This window comes from Haplochromis burtoni, unplaced genomic scaffold, assembly GCF_018398535.1.
Source record: "Haplochromis burtoni strain Fernald_Lab_line unplaced genomic scaffold, NCSU_Asbu1 Contig_29, whole genome shotgun sequence".
Lineage (NCBI taxonomy): Eukaryota > Metazoa > Chordata > Actinopteri > Cichliformes > Cichlidae > Haplochromis > Haplochromis burtoni.
Window position 1 is genome coordinate 1,487,883 of NW_024582390.1, and position 22,877 is coordinate 1,510,759.

The window sequence follows — 22,877 nt, forward strand, 5'->3', positions numbered from 1 at the left end:
TCGTTAGCAACAACGACGGTAAAACCATCGCGTGTCCACTTGTTTATTTTCCACATAAACCTTTCAGAATAAAGCTCAAGATCCTGTTGAGACCTTTCAAAATAAACGGAATCACGTGAAATATTATGCAGTGTTTACGGATGAGAAGCAAAAAAGAGCCATCAGGTGCTAAAAAATAAACCTTAGACTCAAACGTTAGAACAGGCTTTTCCCCGCAGCACGCTGTGTAATAAATACTCAGAAAGAAAACGGCGGCCGTTACAACTTATGTCTAAAAATGTATAGTTTCATGCATCGGTTAAAACACTCAACTCCAGGTACACGACACCCAGCTGGAAACACTTCACGCAAGTCGAGCTGCCCGAGATTCACTGAACTTTCAGAAAATGTTTGTGATTTATATCATTATCGGGACGATAGATGTCTTATATCAGGATATGAGATTTTGGTCATATCGCACAGCCCTATTCTAACATACCTCTTAAAAAAATAAAATAAAAATATGCCAGTCTTGCAACTACCAGACCCTGTAGTTGCACACAAGAATACACAGGGCACACATGTCAGGCACCCATACGGGTGGGCAAATTCATTATGAAATCATAAAAAAAAGCATGCCAATCTTGCTACTATGAGGTCTCTTAAGACACAGCAGTCAAGGTAATATTTTACCAACATCATATTTTACTGGGCCCAAAAGCAAAATCTGCACAGCTTACAACACAGTGAAATGCCCTTTTGCAGGAGAGGAAGTAGTGTGAAATTACTGCTTAATGATAATGTTAAAGTGCTCAGCAGCAGCTCATAATGGACCAGAACGTTATCGTCGTATCATCAGTGCTCAGAGATTTAGGCAGTAAATTTCCTCATGTCGGGCACCGATGTCCAAATTTTTCAAGATAGCCTGTGAAGACACCTTAGGGACAGGTGTGTGAGCCTGTTTTGCATCATGGTGATTCACAACCATGTTTATAATCACAAACTAGAGAATGATCACTTGGATGGAGCCAACAGAGACAAATCCAGGTTTTAGGGAATTCAAGCTTATCAATCTGCTGGTCTTCTGATGTGCCCTCTTTTATGGCCTAGTACCTAGTGATAGGTATTGGCCAAAAGCTAATTTAGAAAAAAAATGCACCATTGTAGCCATTGGTTACTAGTATGCAACCTCATTTGACCATGATGCGTGGCATTATTTAGAGAAGAGGAAAGAATTATTATCGATTTCTTCTACTTATTTATGAAAACATCCTACAGAGTTTTAAGTTCAAGTTCACTTTGCAAACTTTAACACTAAACAATTTGTCCAAGGGGAACCATGATGTGACATGCTGCAACAACCCCAGCACCTTGTATGTTTTGTTTTTCCATGTATTACAGCCCTGTAACCAACTGCTTATAGCATTTCTTTTCTACTGTGTAACCACATCAGTCATTTCCATCTAGCATTTGCTCTTCCTGTCCTATGGACTGCAACAAGTGACCGCTCCAGCCACACTTTGTCAATGTATTAGTTTACTTTTGAGTCACACGTGTATCAAGTGGTGAAAAACATGCATTGTTTCCACATTTAGCAGAAATAGTTTTCTTGCATGTTTTGCAAAGTACTGTGCTGATTCTAAGTTGCTGAGTAGTTCACTTTTTAAATACTAAATCACCACTGGAGGCTCTTGCCCTCAGACATGCTTGGGCTTCCCTCGTTGTTTGAGTCACTGAATCTAAATGGATGGTGTTCCTATATCATTGATACTGTGATATGACACTTTTATATTGTGTAAACTGACATGACAGGCACGGACCTAACTGTATGTCAGAAGAAATATTTCATATGAAACAAATTTTCTTTATGTTCCTAACACATGTGCTTTTCAAAATGTCCTCCACGCTCACTCAGCATGCACAGTGCAGATTTCAATTCATCATAATCTCAGTGTACTTTGTTCCTAACCCCCAAAAATCAAACTCACTTATGTCATTAGAAACACACTACAACACGATAAGTTTTGCTTTTTTTTCCCCCAAGGCCTCTTTTGGAATTTCGGCTGAGGGGGAAACCTTTTTTCCTTCCTTTTTTTCCCCTCTACACAGAAACTCACAAGTGAATAATTAAACGTTTCCTTCTCTGCTAAAGGATTCTTTCTAATGAGATCTCTAAGAGCCTTGTTTACCTTTCTCACCCTGTTCTGTGTGGATGCCCAGGCTGTCAGAGACGCCTCACAAGGCATGCTGTCCTGCGCCCAGCAGGGTGGCTCGCTCTGGACAAATAAAAAGGCATCTCAAATAGTCTTTCATTCCGGAGCACGCTGCCTCACAAAACGCACACAAACACCTCTGCACACTCACTCACTGCTACTGCAGTCCTCACATAATTGTTTGCAACATTCACCTGAATGATAAATGTGTTGGGAGTTTTTTCTCCATTTAACTGTCATTCCCCTCTTTCCAGCATCCATTTAGCTGTCAACACCGGCTGATTGTCAGTGCAAACATGTCATATTACAAAGTCCTCACCACTGTTTCACAACAGCTTAGGAACATATTTACTGCTTAATGCTTAAGGAGATAATCTCTTCTCTGGGATAAGATAAACAATATTGCCGAACCTATTTTCTGTCAGAAAACAGAAAACAACTCTCTAACAAAACAGTTCAGTTGCTAGCAAAAGGCTCTATTAGCAACTGACGGCCATGCTTGAGGATATAACGCACACACACACAGGAAGTTCACAGCATCTAGAAACAGCTTGACGGAAGACTTCATATTTTCACGCGAGTGATGGCTTCACAAAATGAAAGATGATCTGGCCTCCATCACATCAGCTGTACTATGCAGATAAAATAGGAAATGAAAAACTCTGCGGTCGTAAATCACACTGGAGGCATGTGATTACGCACCTATTACATGCTCATGTTACTAATGCAGTGATATATACTGTGCAGGCAACACTAATGTCTCAGTTTCTTTTATGTATGGTAGTGCAGTGCTGAGTGCAGCATAATGTGATCAGCAAACAATCAGCTGCATTTACAGCTGCCAGCGCATGTATGTGAGTGGCTGTTGCTCTTACATCTTCAGTCTGGACTGATTTTACGGTAAATGCAAGTCTGCACTGACAGTTTTCATTTACGCCAAGACTAGTGGTGAAACAGTATATGGCTCAGTTTGGGTGGGTTGGTCAAAAAGCCCAGTGGTCCTTAGACACCAACTGCAGCGGATTCATCTAATCTGAATTAACCCACTTTCTGGTTTTGACCCTTAAGCTCCTAAACGCCCTGAAATCTCAGAGAAGGCGCAACAAGTCAACAATATTCGGGACACCCTTCAGAGTGGAAGACGTCCCCCCGCTTCTCCTTTCAAACTCTGTTGGCACTCCCACAGTGGCCCACTCTCTGCTGCTGGATTAAGACGCTGCTCAGACCATTTCTGTTTAGTGCTCCTAAGCGCTTCTCTAAGTCCCATCCAATTGTTGTGGAGCAGAGATAACAGGATTTGTATGAGAGTGGTGTCTATACGTTGTTACCGTCCTCTAGCCACAAAGATTTGTTCCTGCTTTTCCACCCACAAGGACAAACAGACTCTAAAGCAAAACATAAACAGGACATCACACAAACCTATGACGCTGTTCGACAAAATTTTTCCATTTCTGCACGCTGGTTTGAGTTTGTATATTGGGTTGTGTGAGCTCTGTCAGGACACATCTAAGAGCACGGAACAAATATAATACATTGGAGATAATGGCTGTACAAGGCAATTTGAAAAAGAAATGTGGCATTGAGTTTTCTGACTCAGCAATCTTCCAATTATTTTCCAGAAATTCTGAGAAGAATGTGCAATTTTGCAGTCATTGGAGAGGTAAGAAATAAGCAGTGACAGTGCAAAATATGGGATTTATCAACATCAACAAAAAACAACTGCACAAACAAATGTATGGTAAATAAATCTATTCTTGGGTTTTAAACTCCTATAAGGACATTCATATTTTTGATACATATCAAATAATTATTAACTCTATCCAGTGAATTTCTTGGGAAGAAATTTCCTGGAATCATTTCAGAATCATTTCCTAATTTCTTAGGAAATGATTCTGAATTAATGACTATTTAATAATATCTGAGTTGAAATGGTTTATGGTTGGGCACTGGTGCAGCTGTGGTTCATTTACTTCTTTCCTAGTGGAGGAGGCGTATGAAAAGAACGACACTGCAATGACTTTAGTTTGCAATTTACAAACCATTATCAGATGTCAAGACTGAAGCACAATATAATCATAACCAATAGACAATCAGCAAAACCACTGCCTGTAAGAATCAAAGGAGGGCAAAAAGCCCTCTGTTTTTTGCTTTCCATATTAGTTATAGATAATCAGTACCCTACAGTCTCATACAGTTAGATATAAAATGCATCTTTGAACCTATTTTAAAGTATTTTTGGAGACATGCAGCCCTGAAAATGAAACATAACTTGCCACTGTAATTTACTCTTAAAATGGACTGATTATGCTCATTTCCACCTCCATGTTTTTAATCCCAGGACTCCACTAAAGTAGTTCTAAATTATTTACAGTTTGAAAAATAGATCCTTTTTTGACCTTATATAGAGCCTAACAACCTGTCGATCACAGATCATTAGCAACAGTTAGACCCGCCTCTTCTCGTCAAATCCAACTTCTTGTAACTGAGATGGCAATGGCAGAAATCCTCTTTTTAAGATTTCAAAAACGTATGGGTAATATCACAGTAGCTACATATACTTTTGATACCATCTATGAAGAGAACGCAGCAAAAAAAACCTGTAAAAGATATACATTTACCACATACCAAGACTATACTTGTGCATTCTAATTTAGAAAAAGCAAGAAAATTCAACTGAACTTCACAATGGGAAAAAGCTCATTTTAAGACACATCCTAATAAACCCCTAAAAGGCTGCACAGCATTTTCAAGCATAACGGAAGAAACATTTTCTGGGTGAGCCATTTTGTTCACAGAGTCACAGATCTAGTGGTGCCTGACACGACCATATAAGCAGCTGACGTCAACCTAGCCCAAAAACAGGGAACAGGAAAAGAAGAAGTAGAAGGAGAAAAAAAAATTGAAAACTAAGTGTTTACAGCAGTCTGCAACCTAATGGGGATTACTTGTACGCAGGCTTGAAATTTTGGCCGTATTAAATATAAGCATCCATCATTTCCAGTTATGGCAAAAACTGAGGACTGTTCAGTGGTGGGCAGATAATGTACTGTCAGAGCTTGTTCGGTGAAAACTGCTTGGCCAGATGAAAACGTCATTATAAGCAATGAGAAGACCAAACCAGTGAGCTGAAAGGCACTGAAATGCTCTATACGCCTGAGGAAAACTGCAGGGTCAAGTTAGATTTCGATCAGTTTATGACTACAAGACACTTCTTTGACAACACACATCTCACACCTACATGGACAGGTTTCACAGGGTAAAAACACAGTCATATTGTAAAGAAACAAAATGCTTGTTGTTTTTTGACTAAACGTATAGTGACATATCAAATATATTGAAGGGTGTTACAGTCAACGTCTTCTGCACATGCAGCTTCACTTAATGGTGTTTATCCCTCCAGTATATCCCATGATCATCAGGTAGAAAACAGGCAGTTGGTCTCCCCTTTTCCATTGTTCCCTAACTACATATTTTTCACACTGATGCTGCAGAGTGAACAAAGCTGCTGCTCCACGGTAGTGCTAACCACCTCATCTCGGTATGTAGCACTCAGGTGCCTGCTTCAGTTCCCCTCCCAGACCTCGTGGGGCGAGAACTCATCAGAATGCAGCAGGCTTACCTGCCTGCCCGTTTCTCTTCACGCATTAGTTTTCACCGTGGCACCGAGGCGGGGAGGCACAGGCCGAAAGGCATGCAGGTAGGCGCATGCGGCTCAGATGGAAGCCACAGCCTTCCTGTTGACATTTGTCTGTTCTTTGCTGTCGACGCTCACTCGGCTGGTTAATAGAAAGATGTAAATAAGGCAACACTGCGTGTTGTTCCTCGTCATTTACATGTACGTAGGGACATTTCAAGATTAACTGCTGAACCAAGCAGTGACTCTGGGTTATATAATGAGCTAATTACAAATGATTCAACAGATTTCAGTGATTCAGGTAAAACACAGCGTTCATGTCTGAGGCCCTATTGTAGTGAAAGCTGGCAGTCCAAAGTCATTAACTTTTCTGCCTGTACAATACAGGTAAGCTTGAAGATAAGCAGACTGCAGTTTGACTACAATAAAAGAAAAAAGAAAAAAAATGAATGAATGTTTACAATACCACCGGTTCACCTCTTGTTATTCCAAAAGTTATTTGCACAGTGTTGCAGATATAAAAATCATTTTCAGCTCTCAGGTGTAATCATCACAAATTAATTTTATTTTTTTAGTCAGAGCTACAATGCCACAGGGTGCCCAGCTGACACAAAACGCATTTTCTCCCGTCATGCCTGCTAAGCCAATGAAATGAGTATTTTTAAAAAAATGTTTCATTTGCCCATAACTGTAGCATAATCCATTTCTATTTAAATGACAATCGTTTGCTTCAAACAAAGCGACGGAGCACTTCATAATGACTGTAAAGTACATTCACACACCTTAAATCAAACACATTTTTATTACTATATAAACACTTGTTTTGCTAAATTTATTTTTGAGCAGGTGGGAAACTGACAAATGGCAATAACATGTCAGAGTTGTTTTAGGCCTTAAAATCTATTCTCTTAAGAGCTTAATAAATAAAAACAGTGTAATAAAATTTTTAAATTTCACAATTGGAAAAAGAAAAACCACAGCAAAGTGACTGTTGGTCAGACAAAACTTTGAGCTGTGAGTTTCACTATTTACTGTGCAGGGTGTGGGCCAGCACACAGGCTGGACTTAAAATGTCCCTCCGCATTAGGGAAATAGACATATTTACGACATTTCTTTAGCGCATAAGCTACAACTTTAACTAAATTCATTATATTAGCCTACAAGCACTTTTTCAAATTTAAGTCATATTGCTGATATATTACACTTATTTTAAGGTTCTACTGTGAATTATCAGGATTAATTATCTTTATTTATTCTAATACAGGTAGAGATGTATGTATGTCCCTGCAGTGTAGCGCCGATAAATGTGTGTCACACATTTATTTTGAAAGGGAAAGAAAGTCTATTTTGGACACTTAAAGTGAAGAAAAAAAAACGTGAAAAAAGCAGGCAAGCACAACAGGGAAGAGGAAAGATCCAAGAAGAGATTACAAGTTTTTTAGACTAATGTAGCAAATTTAGGAGGAAAAAAATGTCTATTTTTCCCATCAAGGAGAATACCCTTTCAATAACAATAAAGAGAAATATGATGTCAATAAAATAACATGTAATAACTAATCTTACCATTAACCTCCTAGAACCTGGCATCCACATATGTGGACATCACATTTTGAGACGTCTAGACCAAAATACTTAATTTTTCTCTACAAGAGCCTGATATCCACTTACGAGGACATTATACTGCCACTGTTCTATCAAAATTTGAAACAAATGTACGTGGATCTCATTTTTTCACAAAAACAAAACTTAAGTAAAAAAAAAAAAATCTGGTAACTCTTTGTTTTTACATTCTTTAGGCCCCAATCAACCAAAATAGCAACGAAAAATTAAAAATGCATGCCATGAAAGAGGTCGGGTCTTAGGAAGTTAAGGCTTCAGCAGGCATGTTGCCAAGACTCTGATTACGTATGGACTAGAGTAATTTGAACCAGGCCAAGTTTTCAAAATTAAAGCTTCTATTGATAACACGCAGACAAATGTTTGTGTAAAAATGAAGGAAACATAACTAATCTATCACTGTTACTGTGTGATTTTGTGCGTGGTGAGGACCAATATAGGTCATTCATTCACTTAAACACAGAAATTCAAAGTGTAATTAAATACCTTCTTATTCAAATGATTATTGTCATATAGAAGAGAGAAGAGGAGTGGGAGAAAGAAAGAGGCTGTCGGGTGAGCTACACTAAATGGTATCAACAGAGAGCGAGAGAGACAGCAGCGCACTGCGCTGTAAATTCATTAACTTCTCTCAAGAGAAACCGCCTAAGCTTTCAAGGAGAAAATACAACAGGCACAAATTTTCAGCTAACTCCCGTCTTCTCTATTGTTCAAGGTTTTTCTACTTTCAATAGAAAAGGTAGCTATCTGCTGCACTAAGTGACTTCATCCTCACTCTAGCCCATTACATGTTTTTTTTTTCCTGCAGAGGCAGAACCTGACGTAATATCCCTACTGCTTAAAAATAATAATAACGTGAAAGTCTAAATATAAATGCAAGAAAAACCACATCCATTAATTACAGGTGACCTACTTCTTAACAACTCTCGAGATAAAATATTTTGTTGTGTTTTTCCACTGAGGCTTCTGGTGTAAAAAGAAATCTCAAACAGTATGAGAAAACCATCCAGGCTCAGTGTACCTAAAAACCCCTGAAGCCCTAGAACATCAAGCTCACGTCAGGAGGTATGGGATCCACATCAGTACACAATGCATTTTAAAAAAAAAAAAAAAAAAGATAAAGAAAGTTTCTTCGTCTCTTGAACAACTGCTCTTAATCGTGACATGCATGCTCCAAACAAATAGGTATCTGTCAGCGTGACATAGGCCGTTTATGCTTTCAGAAAGGAAAACAAATTCATATTTATTTTAACTACTTCAAATAAAAGCTGATGAAAAAAAATTCTCGGTTGCTTGTTGTTAAAGGTGGGGCCCTAACCCCTTAGATCCACCTAAAATACTGCTGTAGAGCCTCGGCAACATAGAAACACACTAGGAAAACAGTCAACAACATCCTGGCAACCATAGATCACTAAAGAAAAATGTTTATTCCCTGAGCACTTGAAAACGTACGCTGCACACCGGAAACAGAGAATGGCCACCTTCTGTAATACATTTCAAAGGGTGCAACATTTTGAAAGAGTAGATACCTGATTTCCTGTGTGTGAGACACTTTTCACACTTTCACTACCACTCAGCGCATAGTCGATGAGTGGCTGCCAGCAACCGCTCGCACACCAATCTGCGAATACGCATTCGTCCCTAGCAACCACAGGTTGCCAGGCCTGCCTGAGGCCAGCAGACAAACTACAAAGAAGATTAACAGCACTGGTGTAAGGGACTGTTTACAAAGCACAACACTAAAAAACAAACACATTCAGGTATAAATTCACTCACATACAGTGGGGGTTTTTCCCCTCACCAAAAGCATTTTACACATTTGTGATATCCTGCCGATGGTACTGCCATACAATGTGTAAATGTGCTTCCAAGCCTTTTTTTTTCTTTAAATTTAAACTATTAAATTTCAATGTACAATAATGGGACTAGAGAGAATTGGAGGAAAAATTATTTACAGTAGATGTCTATTAGAAAGTGCAGTAACTAAATTTAAGGAAGGGCCTCCATTCTTATTTCCTTCAATGCAATGTGCTAGCACAATGGAGGACCCCTACATTCTGGTGACACTCCAGGAGACGTTATTACTGAATTTAATAAATGTAATACGTATGTATCAACTTTTTAAAATAAATGGTAAACTTACCCTGAATGAATATACATTTGGAGGAAAAATGTGCCTTTAATCTGAGTTTTTTTAACCATTGGCCTTAAGTGCACTAATAATACAACCCTTTTTGTTTTTAAGATAACACAAACAAATGTTGTGCTAACATTTAAAAAGAAAAAAAAATCCACATGTAAAAACAGCCTACAAGATTTAAATGAACTCAAGGCCTCTGAACACAAAGACTTTCCGCGCAGCCGCCATCTTAGCTTCCATTGATTTTCCTTAAATACTTATCTCAGATAACTTTCATTTCAACGGTCACCAGGAAATGGGAACTGTATGTTTAGTAACACTAGAAAAATATGATAAAGCAAGCCTAAAACTCTTTATCCACGTCGCCTCAAAATACCGTTTTAAAGAGCTTATTTGTTTTTAAAAAACCGGAAGCTCGACCACCCTTTGTCTGGGAATTAGTGACACGTATCTCTTCTGTAATGTCTCTGGTGGAATAAAGAAGTTTAAATTATTCAAAGAAAAAAAAAGTTAAAAGAACTAGACCTGTTTTAACTGACCAGGCTTTACATAAAACGTTCAGTTGATATCTGCTGACTTACATTCACTAATTACTGTAAGCTAAACCATTCATAGTTAACGAGGTAAACACAATACAGGCTAGCGCTCTTTTCTTGCTAATGTGCCTTACGTTACCTTTTTTTCCTCATGCTGACAGAAACTGCTGTTTCTTGTTTGTGCTCACAATTTTCCATGTAGAAACCTAGCAACAACAAACGTTGGGGGCCTGAAGAGCTTCTAGGCACGACTGCGAGGTCGCTACCAAGCGCTGACCAATGAGGAATGTTTGAGTCCGTCCCACATCATTTCCGGTTTCACACACACTCTCTATTCCCACTTTCGTATCAAATCCCTACTGTACTGAGTAATAAAGGAGAAAACATCCAGAAAACATAACATAAACAGCTGCTCTTAAGGGAATAGTATTCTATTAGCCTATATTAGTCTCCCAAATTAATACATATAAATCTAATTTTCAAACTGTTATACTTGAATGGGATGGTAGGGACTGCAGGATTCCCATGTGAAAAAAAAAAAAAGTAAAATAAGGTCTTAAAATCTCTTCTATTTTGTGTGTATATATTAGCATTACAAGCTTCCAAAGGTTTATGGCTCAAACGAGGAGCCACCTATTTACCTGTATTTTGCAAATCCAAATTATTATAACATAAGATAATCAGTAAAAAAAGATGTACATTTTTTTTCCTCAAAAACTTCTAGAATTATATTTATTTCTAAAGTTAAATACTGGACACAGACTTCTGCTGCACTGAAAAGTAATTTCTCTGTGCTAATTTAAAAAAAAAAAGTTAATTGTGTAAATTGCATGGCTGCCAAACTTGCTGTGATTTCACAGATCACGCTCACGGGAATGAGTGTTACACTCATAACTAAGCGTATAGGCTAATTCACGAGGGACGTGGAGCATTATGTGTAATCCTGTTCAAAAAGTAATTTCTGGTAATCACGCAAAATGCAGAAAACATTCAATCAGCTGCAATTACAGCATTTACATTTTAATGCGTTGGGGCTCAAACCACTTCCCTCACCACTGAGCCACAAGCAACAGAACAAAAAGGGAGGGGGGGGGGGAAGGAAGAATAATAAACAGAAAGATAATTCAAGAGTGCTCCTCATGTGTCGTCCTGTCCTGTGCACATCAAATGCCTGCCGGCTCCTCCAGAAACCGAGGACCCTTCTGTCCCCGTCACAAAGCACAAAGTCAGCACAGTCAGTGACAGACATACAGCCAGACCACGGGGACACACATGCACATCCAAAACACATTAATGTACAGTATAGCGGACTAGTTTGTCTACTCCTCTCTACATGCACACACTGATGCATTTCCTGTGTCTGCCTCTCACACACCTCAGTGCCTACAGCTACTGACAGGTGGATACCAGCTCATACTGCGGCGGTGCAGTGTGTGGGTCCGCTGCTAGCTGCTCCTCATGGCTGCTTCTGTTGCTTTATGTTGAGTTGTGCAGCTTGTTCCTGAGGTCTCATCCTTTAATCTGCCAACCATAAGGTATTATACCGTAGCTGGAAGGCTCAGCGCGTCTGCCATAGGTGTAGGTCCCAGGATCAATAACACATGCACACCACTCAACATTACGCAAGCCCTCAAACTGTTCCTGCTTTCTGTCTGCTGCTCTCTCTACAGTCTGTCTCTCAACGTCTCCGTCTTACTTCTCCCTCCAGCTCCCTCTGGAGAGCAAGCTTTACTTGTTCACACACACTTGAATGCACTGCCCCCCACCTCCCCCACCTCCATCTGCAGGGAAGTTCCTAACAGAGAGCGAAAATACGCACGGTAACTAGCAGGAGGTGAGTGAAGATTCATCCTCTGGGAAACAGAAACCCTGCACGTCTGGTCAATGAGCAACATCTTTCAAAACACCCCTGCCAGTCGCAGCTGCCGTCACTGTGGAGTCCTTAATCTCCAAACATCGGCACAACGCAGCTTTTGGAAAGAGTGTGTTCTCAAACACCGGGTCAGGAAATCACCGCCAAATTGGGGGAAATATTTATTAACGATGCCTCGGTCGCCATGTTTATTTTAAAATTTGGTGGGTTAACTTTATTTTAAGCCTACTTTGTATATTTATACAGGTTTACACCTATTCTTTTGCAGTCTTCCTTCTCACCTTTATTACAGTTTAGACTAATTAAATTAAAGAAGCAACACCTGACCTTTAATCCTGCAGTATTTAAGTGCTTATTTAAAAAGCCGCAAATATCGGAAATAATAATTCATTTAAGAGTTGGACAGAAATAAAAGCAGTTAAACATTAATTAATCAATAAATAGTCAGCTGATTGTTGAAACATTTATTTTTTTTAGCGCTTTTAATAAATGCAAAGTCCCAGCAGTGTTAGGAATGCAAGAAAAAGAAAAATAATAATAAAATAACAAGCACACATTAAAAGTAAATTCCTTTGCTTGCATTTGACAAGAGCAAACTTAAAGTAAACTTTCCACGAATGTGACACCTTTTTAAAAATAACAATGCTAGTGAAGAATACGAGAAAGATCCAGTGACAAGTAGGAACAGTAGGATATTAAATTAGCTGCTGACTTGCAGCAATTTTACATAACTAGGTAAAATGCAGTAACGGTGATAAGCCATCAGGAGATTAAGAAGGAGGTGGGATTATGTACAGTACATAGGACGCACTCGTGCAGGCTGGGGGACGCTAGTGCGTGCCGGTTTAAGGTTAAAATAACGTGAACAGGCCGCTCTATTTAGAAGAGGGAGTGTGTGGAGGGGCAGCAGCGTGAAGGAGAAAGAGGCGCTCATCAACCCCTCTGTTTTCCTCACTGTCCTCTACGGGGGAAAAAGAGCAGCTTTTAAGGTTTATGGCCATCCGGCTCCACGAGGGGGTGGAGTCAAATGGATTAGAGCCTCCGATACATTAATTACATTATAGTGCTCCTCCCAAAACCTTAGATCATCTTGTGTCACGTGACTCACAAGTGGCTGAAGTGGCATTATCCCTGTCAGACTTTAATCCTGCGGCTAAAATGGCTCCAAATCCTGATCTGCTCTGTGAAATGAAGTGGGGGGCTCGACAGGAAGCGTACAGGAAATAGAAAGGATTCAGAGCTACGTGTGCTTCAGCGCGAGGAGCAGTTGATTTGGGTGAGGAAGGAGGAGTTTGGCAGATGCCTGCACACTGTGTGGGAATGTAGTATATAGACTAATTCAATTATGGAAGCTGCTGACAGGGATACCGGCCCTGATCGATAACCAATAAATACTTGTGTAAATATCCTAGGATGACATCGATACCTCGGGTTAGAAAGCCGATCTGCACAACAGCGGGTAGCGGGTGGAAATGCCTATTTGCGTGGATAGCATTTAAAGTGAGACAGAGAAGGCGAGAGAGAGTTATTGGCGATTGTGAAAAAGCCTGAGGGAAAGGTTTGTTGTTCTAGTCTCTTATATATGGGACTAGAAGGAGCTCAGTGGAGTCTAAGCGTCTGCCAAGCTGCAGCAACTCTTCAACGCGCATGAAGTTGCGGCCCGAGTAGCAGTTTATGTTTCTTTACTGTTTGCTTTCCAGGTTTGATTATGTAACAAACTGCTACAACTTGCAAACGCAGCAACACAAAAACAGGATATATTGTATACAAGGGTCAGACTTCTGCCAAATCTAATGTGCAGTTTTACTTAAAGACAATCACAGGCTGAAAATAACCCCCTTTAAAGATCTGCATTTCTTAGATCCACCTGAGTTGCAACCAAAATATTAATAACAATGACAGGCAAGCAGGATGTCAAAGTCCACTCATTTAACAACTGTTTCTAGTCGCACTCGAGTTTACGCCACTCCTCCACAGAAACACCAAAACAAATCTGCAAGTATTTACAGGCCGGCTGCTTTCATCATTCCTGGCAGAAAACAAACGAGCCTGGTTCCCCTCTTTAACAAACACCCTGTCTAAGTTGAAGGGGTTATTAGGAGTGAAGGCTGTTCTGAAAAACGGGCTGCCAGTTCTTCAAGACAACCACAACAACTGCCCTGAAAAGCACCATCTCGGTGTGAAGGCCCTGGCGGATCCGAGCTTGTGACAGCCACATAATGGTAATGGGATCATTCGTCATGATCAGACCTCACATCTGCAGCGGTGGATTGTATTTTACAACAACGAGCGAAAAGACGGCAAAAGCAAATAAAACTGCATTTTTTCCCCTCAGTGGCATTTCTGTGATTTGATCAAATCAGGGTCCATCTGTGTGTGTGTGTCTGTGTGTGTGACTGTGTGAGAGAGAGAGAACCTGGCTTATGAATCCTACATAGGCATACGCCATCTTTAATAATGTACCATAATAAAGGAGGAAACTGTAACTGTGATACCGTAAATGCTTCACCAATGCCCGGGGTGCGTGTCTGTGTGCTTCTATCAAAGGGTACGACAATTGCGCTTGACAAAAGGAAGAACAAACACAAGTCCCTTCTAATTACACTTGTGTCATCTTCAGTGGCTCCACATCTGCACCACCACTGTCTCTTCATCAACAATCTACCCTCTGAAGCTTGTCACTCTATTTCCCTGTAATTTATCGTCCCGCAACGTTAAGCGACCGGAAACCTCCCAGCCTGGAGTCACTCCTCACACCACTTGAAACAAAACCATCTCAGTTGCCATCACTGAAATGAACTCTTGCTTCCCACCGGAGGGGCGGTGGTGGGGGGAGAAGGGAGGTTGGCAGGAGCACAGAGGCATAATACACACACGCAATGACACGGCCACACATACGTCTACTGTTGTTGAAGGATCTGAATGGCGGCAACCACAACTCTACTAAGAATAAGTCGCTTGTCTCCGTTGCGCTATCTGATATGGCGGCTCACATTCAGCTTACTATACATAACATACAGTTCTAAGCTATTTACACCAACTCATGCTAAGACATAGCAGGCTTCATTCTGCATTACCACTCCGTGCCAGGGGAGCAGTGGCGTCACAGCCAGCGGGATGCAGTGGGAGACAGTTCACGCAATCTAGGTGGCAAAGCATGCACATGTGAGAAGGAGGAGAGGAAGGAGGAGGATGCAGGGAAGACAGGCACCAAATACTGCAGTGCGAGAAGTGTGTGACAGTCCCTGGAGAGAGGAGGTGAGCTGCAGCTGGATCTTTTGGAATTTATAATTATTAAAAATAAAAATCACCTGAGCAGAAGCGTGTTAACAGAAGCGGCTCTGGTCGCACCGTGCTTAAAGGCAAAGACCCTCTTTAACTTTCCCAACACTCTGAACAAGAAGACACGCATGGCTGCCTCAGTATCAAATATTTATTAACCTGGTGGGCTGAAGATGCCCTCGTGCTTGCCTTCAGGTTCTCAGATTGTGCTCCTCAATGCACGCTTGCTTCAAGTTTAATTGGATTTGTGTGAGCGTGTGCTTCGTTTAACCTGACAGGGAGAGCTCATTCATCAATCAGTGTCATAATGTTGTTTGCATGTGTGAGACAGAGGCTCTGCGTTGCTGGATGGGCAACAACGGCAGCATACATGCAAGGAGACCACGATAAACGCACACACAAATGAATCAGTCAGCTGCTAAATCACATTGCTGTTTGGCAGTTTCCTGCATGCTGTTTCACCACGACGTAATTACAAATATGTGAATGTAACAATTTAAAACTCACAGGAAGGACATACAGTTGTATTCCTCGTGTACGCTATGCTACGCAGCAGCTCCTGCACCCACAGGAATCCCTTAGAATAGACTTTTTAGTTAGATGCACACAGACTGAACACTTCACAATAAATTGCTTAACTCCTCCTGAAATATATTAGCTAAGGGTCAGCAAGACGACAACTATTTACAAGCTGATACTGTTTCTTTCACATTCTGCTCACGGCTCTTTTTGAGCAGCTCTGCTGCGTCTATATGAAAATACTCTCCAGCTCTGCCTGCAAACTGCCGTTTGGTCTGATACGATCAAAAGGACTCCCTTAAGGTCCCTTGTGTTTCCATGCAAATACGAGACTCCTGTCATTCCATTTGCTTATCGCCATATCCAGTTTTCTCATACATGTTTTTCTCATCCAAAAGCAACTGACTGGGTATTGGCGTGAACTTGGCCACTTGGCAGGGCCGCAGACGGATTTGTCCTACTCTCCAGCTCCTGCCTGTTGCTTATCACCCAACTCATCACTGGGCTCACCAAGTCAAAGTCAGACTCAGGCATACCAGTATATCACAATTCACAAATGCAAAGCAGCACTGCTAACACTGACATGGCCCAAGGACACTGTAACTAAGAACCACAATTTTTAAAAGTGGCAAAAACTGAATCACAAAGACAGAATAACCATGTTTCCTTTCAATAAAAATGAATAAATCAGTAAAAGAACAGATTGACATTTTGTCTAAGGCTTATTAGTTTTCATGCTGACACTAAGTCATATATGCTGCTAAATACATAACTACAAAACCACTAAGTCATATATATATATATATAATTTTTTATTTGATTATTTTTAGTTAGTTTGAGGAACAGCTTCAAAAGAAGACAGTTTAATGTGACTGCTTCCTGTTTAACATGCAAAGTAAAAGTAGCTGTTTGTGTAGAGTATCTGAAAACAGCATACTAAACATTTAAAGCAGTCTGATATTCACTCACTCGGCTTTAAAACTAAAATGTGATTTTAGGGATTCGTCCAGCTCTGTGTGGGTTGGGATGTTTTTGCTAAGTTTTATTTTAATGTTACGGCTGGATACAAGTGAAGGAGGTGTCTCGCATTCAGCATGGGGAAGAAGATCGAGTATCTTAAGATTTCAGATACATATAATTTGATTTCTTTTTCAAGAAGTGGGCATACATGGTTAATGTGAGAATATACATGATTTCAATGTGCTTTAACGTTTAATGTGATTTGCAACAGCTGGAAATCCTAATGATTGCGAGCAGACCACACATACCCTGCTGAGAAAGGACACTAACGGCCTCACACAGCCTCCCCATGAGCCTCAGTGACGGGGAAAGAAATGCTGCCCTCTATCAGCAGTGCTCATTTCTCCCTATAAGTATGCATGTGGGACATGCTCATCTTTGACTCGGAAGTCCTCTCTGTGGCTTCCTCTTCCATCAGAAACAGTGCGAAACAGGGAAAGCACAATAGCCGGACTGTGCTCTAGGTTGTGTCGGAGGCTCAGCTGTGCGATGACCCTACTGTAGATGACTTGTTCTGATGGCGGTGGCAGTGGTAGTGATTCTGCTGCATACATATGGAAAAGGGTGGAAATGACGGCCGCGAGAGGGTTCATAAATAAGAAAGGTCACAAAAGGGCTGCGGCTGTGACATAGATGGACAGCCCATTCAGCAGTTTTCCCTGCTGCACTTGTGGAAAGAAAATGAGCACTTGAAGGTTTGAAGTGCCAGCTTTGCACAGGCATTTTTATTGAGGCACCTTACTCGGCTGTGAATTCACTGTCATATAAAATCAGCACTCTGACCACTGCGCCATATCCCAAGCCACGGATACACGCCTGGACTGCACTCTCCACTCTCCTGGGAATGGATGGAAATTACAAGATGCCCAAACTGACAGCAGTTTGTGACAAACAAAATCTGTAATCTTGCAATTTTGATATCAAGAATTATTAAAGTGATCGGCTGCAGGGTGAATCTCAGGGGGTTCTATAAATTAAATAAATAAATAAAAAGCAGGAAACGTTTTGTTTTGCAGCTTGCGAGGTCCTTCTATTCACTGGAGCGCTTTGGGTCTAATTTCTGAAAGTTCGAGCTCTGCTTCTTTAACTAAAGCAAAACACTCAAAACTGGTTTCCGTGGCAACGCGGAACAGTTGGACCTGAATAAAGCGCGACCTGTAAACACACATGGACACACACGCGCATTCAACAGCACAATGACACAGTTTTGCTCCCACATCAAGATGCTGTAAATGTCAGAGGACTGTATCTTGTGGCATTTCTCTTCGCGGATAAATATCAAACGATGTTACTGCCGCTACATGGGGAATGAATTTTTTTTTAAAAAGCTGTCTGGAAATCTGGAAGTTCCTGGAAATGAAACTGGGTTTAGAAACTTTTGAGTGGGGCGACCAGCCTAAAGCGCACTTTGTGTTCAGACTCAAATGAGTTGGATTTCTGCAAGAAAAACTGCCTAATATTGGCAATAATATTGTTTTTCAGGGTAATAAATGCCTTCTGAATAAACACATATAGCTGCTATTTAGCTCCTAAAAGCAAGGCTTCAGGAGAACTTTCCCTCTCGCCTCACCAAATGCCACCAAAGTCTCACAAATGGTAGCACCACCACCAGATTTTGGTGCTATTGCATCTGTTTTGTGCTCTAACGTGAATAATAATGTATATTTAAGATCAAATAAGGGCGGCAGGCAGCCGTTTACTGCAAAACTCCAAGCTCAGGCATGAAAACATACCAAATGGGCAAAACCTTTTCTTTTTTTTTCTTTTTTAAAACAACAGTTTTAATTTAAAAGTCATCTTCACATGATACGATCATGCAAGTTATGTTGTTTTGTTTGTTTTTATTGAGTTTTTTGGTCTTATTTGCCAGGCGACCCTGTTGGTAAATGCTTGTGAGAAGAGGCGCTGCTTTTCAAGGACTCCACAAATCCCTGCATAGCTTGTGTCATATGGTGCCATTGTGCAGTTAGATAGATCGTTTCGAACAATGCATTAATCATACTCGCACCGCCACATTCTGCACAATTTACTCAATGCATCTCGTTATTGTACCTCGGCCAGTGAAATCCGCGTGTCTTTTAAGGTTCTTTCTATTTAAGCTGTCTTCCTTGCCTTCAGTGTCTCCACATTGTTTTGCAGCTACAGGGCATTTATATCGGAACAACGGCACGTGCAATCTCTTGCCATGTTACCCAATGTTAACAGTAGCCTTACAAAACAAGCTGATAAAGAAATTTTCCCCATAGTTGCCTGCTAGGCTGTGGCTATGTCTTTAAATACCATTTCCATTCAACGTTCAACTATAATTGTGTATTTTTATTTTCCTAAACATATGTACAGCCTGCATGAAAGAAAATGAAAAAAACAAACACAAAAACACCTAATATAATGATCATAAAACCTGACCAAACATTGACAGTCTGGAGCCCTGAATAACACAGGAGAAAAAGAGAAAAGAAACAAACCAACAGGTCACCCAGCATCTTGTTTTATGGATGTTTGTGGTTGTTTTTGTCTCCGCAATCAGTCACCATCTCCTTGTGGAAAATGTTCATATTTTTGCCATCAATTTGAGTCTACCTGGTAATTTTTTTGCCTGTCTGCTCTCTCCTCTTTCTTTTTTCTACCCATTTGGTTGTTTTTCCTCTCTTTGGAGCATTCAACATTTTATTCATTTATTTTAAAATTGCTGTAAGTAATGTTAATTACAGGCATCCTGGTACCAGGGCTCTGGATTAGACCAGGTAGGTACAATAATCATCTCTGATACTGACAGGTCAACTACCAGTCAACCAACGGGCAATCATGTATAAGAGAAATTAATTCCACTGCTACATCTCTACTTTAAAACCAAGGTAAGAGAATGAGAAAAGGGTGAAAGCCTGACAGGATTATGAAGCCCATTTGACCAGGGTGAATCTTTAGGCAGACCGTATTCCCAGCTCACAGTTTTAAGCCAGTGACACAGTGCCTCCTCTGCATGTAAGCATTTTTGGCTCTGGGCTCGCTCCATGTCAGACTCTGATTGGCTCCTTGGAAGTTTTCACCTGTTCAAAACCCATCAGAGCTCTAAAGTAGTATCAGGGTAGCAGTTTTATATGGTGATGATATGGGACAAGGACGGGATCTGCCTGTGTGAGAAATGCCACCTGCTGTACGCCTCAGCTGCCCTCCCCTCCACGGACACCACGCCCTTGTGTGCTGGCACACTGAATGGCAGAAACACTAAACTTTACATCCGGCATGTTGCTTTTAGCTGGGATTCCCCACAGCTTCTCTGTCTCTCCTGTGTCATCCTGTGTCATGTTCAACCATTATATTCACATGGCGCGTGCACACACACACACACACACACGAGGGAAACCAGCCTGAGCAACAGAGGGATGATGTAGAAAAGGAAAGAGAGACCTAGCAGCTGTTACAACTTTCAAATGACTTCCTTAAAAAAGAACTTGGGTACAAACTGTGGCACTCATAATCATGACTTATAAAGTCATTAAGCATTCATGTTCAGCACGTTTTAGATTCCAGTATTTCATCAAACCCTGTTTAGCATAACGGCGTCCCCAAACAACCACTCCAAACAGCCTGACATGGCAGCGCTCACACTTATCTCCAAGCAACCGGTAAACTAGGTGACGTATCTGGCATACCTGATGGACAGGTGTGCCACCGAGCACCTAGTTGATTAGAAATGCAACTTTTTAGTCTTGATAAGTTCAGAACTTCAACTTTTTCTATCATCTTCTACAGAAAGCCAATGACAGCATATCTTCAGGGACAAACTTACAGATTGAAATAAAATATCTTCAGGTGTCTCAGTTCAAGGCAACTTTAAGCCTCTCGTCTTTAATCATGAGGGTTTCATTTCCCTTTCACAACAGACTTCTTTTTCATTACACTTTTTATTCCATCGTGATAAAAATTGCAGCAGCAATGCACGATTGTGAGGTCACAAACAAAAACACAGAGCTGTCCCCTTCATCTCCCATTTGGATGATGATGATGATACATAGCACCTCTCTAGTTCTTTCTCCCGCTGTCACACTCTCCTTCAGGTGAAACCATCTCCAAATAGTGACCAGTCCTGTTTTACTTCCCTTATTTCTAGCATATTTGGACGGCTTAGTCAGAGACTAAGTCATCAAGTCAGAGCAATCCTCCTCATTCCAGCCACGCCTTCCACACCTCCTCACTATGGCTCTGGAGAGTCATCTAGCCGATTATTTAAATCCTGGTTGTAATGGGTGTAATGCTACAGGAACTATTAGTCATGCAACAGGTTGCAGTGAAATGTGAGTGGCAGCTCATTGAGAAGTGAGTTTCTGCAGACACTGCTGTGATACACACGCAAGCTTCTGTTATAATAAAAAAAAAAAATAAGTAGATCTTTTTTAAAAAGGTGTTTCAAACTCTCGGGGAGCTTAAACAGTGATCCCACAGCTACAATAGACACACAATGAACTCACAATTCTCTCACATCTAATCTCGCTGCTCCCTTAAGCTATGTACTCTGTTGCACTAGCAAGCCTGTTATCACTTCAGGAGAGAAAATATACTCTTTCACTTTCATGAAAAAGTTAATAATTGCTATACAAATTTAGCAGAGTTGTAGAGGCGCTGAAATTTGAAATGCAGTAGCCTGAACACAGAAAAAATAAAAGCCCACGGCTAATTTCTAAGAAGAAAATTGTCATTTTTTTTCTCCTGTAATTGCTAATGAAGAGCAATTTCATAAGCCATAACTTTTATAACACAAGATCTCAATAGGGGATACATTTGTATGGAAGATTAAACATGTGTGGCATCTCCTCCTAAATAAAACAGATCACTCTGAGGGATCACTCCTTATGGACAGGTGAGAGGAGACAGGAGGAGGAGGAGGAGGGTACAGCGGATGTGGCTTTGGAGGAGAGCAATACAGTACCTCCTGATATCACTCCAGACAAAACCAGAGCCTGAATTGGAGAGCTTCCCCTTCGCCCAGGATCAACTGGGGAGTATTAATGGATTCTGAGTGGATCAACTGATGGCTATCGTATTTCGGTGTTTTGACTCAGTGTGCACAGACAACCCAACACACACATCTGCACGGGCACCACTGTGGTGCAATGCAGATGTTTACACCACGCCGTAGTATCCCATTATTAAAAAAAAGAAAAGAATGCACGTCTTGTAATCGGCCTGGCTTTATTAAACAACTGTTAGCTAGCTTAATACGTAGATGAAGAGCACAAAACAGCTCATTAGAAAGACAGTGGAGTGTAGCACAAGAGTTAGCACTCGGTCACAAATGTATCACATTTTCATTTAGGCATGTCGAAGGTGCCGGGAGATAATTGGAAGGAGGAAAAGTCTGTTTTTGTCACTGAACAAGCAAGTAAACAAACCTGCATGATATTACAGGAGGACAGCTTTAATTGTGTTTACTCCGCAAGCACCACCTTCATGTGCTTACTATCACTGACTGACTATTGATCAGGCTCACAGCAAGCGCTCACATTGGTCATTTTGCGTGCAACTCCAGCTCGGGTTTGATAGACAAGCAACACTGCAAACGGTTTATGAAGCTCCAATATCAATTAGCACCAAGTCCCACTCTCGTGTGCCTCGTGTGCAGCACGAGCAACGACTGCAAGAAACTTAATATGGAGGACAAACCTTTTTTTTTTAATGATTTCTTGTGTAAAAACAGGCCACCATTAAAAAACAAAACAAAACACATGAGCAAAAATGCAACAAAGATATTTTGCTTAACTATAATATCAAAATAATTTCCTTTGCAATTGCACTCTAATTAGGAACATATAAATTAGGCAACTAGAATAAAAGAAATATGGCTAATAATAATTATTCTTAAGCATACTGAATTTCTGTTTCATGAGTTCCACTGATTATTGCTGCAATAAACAATTATTTTTAAAACCTACAATTATATATCAAGCTCATGTCAAGGCAATTAAATATATATGTAAAACACAGAAATTATTTAAAGTATGAGTCCATTAACATAAATATATAAATTTGGAGTAACAATTGTCTTAACACTGAAATCTATATTAAG

The 22,877-nt window shown here is 40.6% G+C and overlaps 1 protein-coding gene across 5 annotated transcripts in view; it reads right to left on the reverse strand.

Moving 5' to 3' along the window:
- igf2bp2a (insulin-like growth factor 2 mRNA binding protein 2a) overlaps positions 1-22,877 on the reverse strand; it is a 58,162-nt gene that overhangs the window by 30,564 nt on the left and 4,721 nt on the right. Inside the window, exon 1 of one of the 5 annotated variants that reach the window (XM_042219183.1) lies at positions 10,259-11,476. The exons of the other annotated variants lie outside the window; for them this stretch is intronic. Within the exon in view, the coding sequence (XP_042075117.1) occupies positions 10,259-10,317 (59 nt within the window). The 5' untranslated portion in view covers positions 10,318-11,476. Of the gene's footprint in view, positions 1-10,258; positions 11,477-22,877 lie in introns of those variants that run through there. 5 annotated transcript variants of the gene reach the window in all.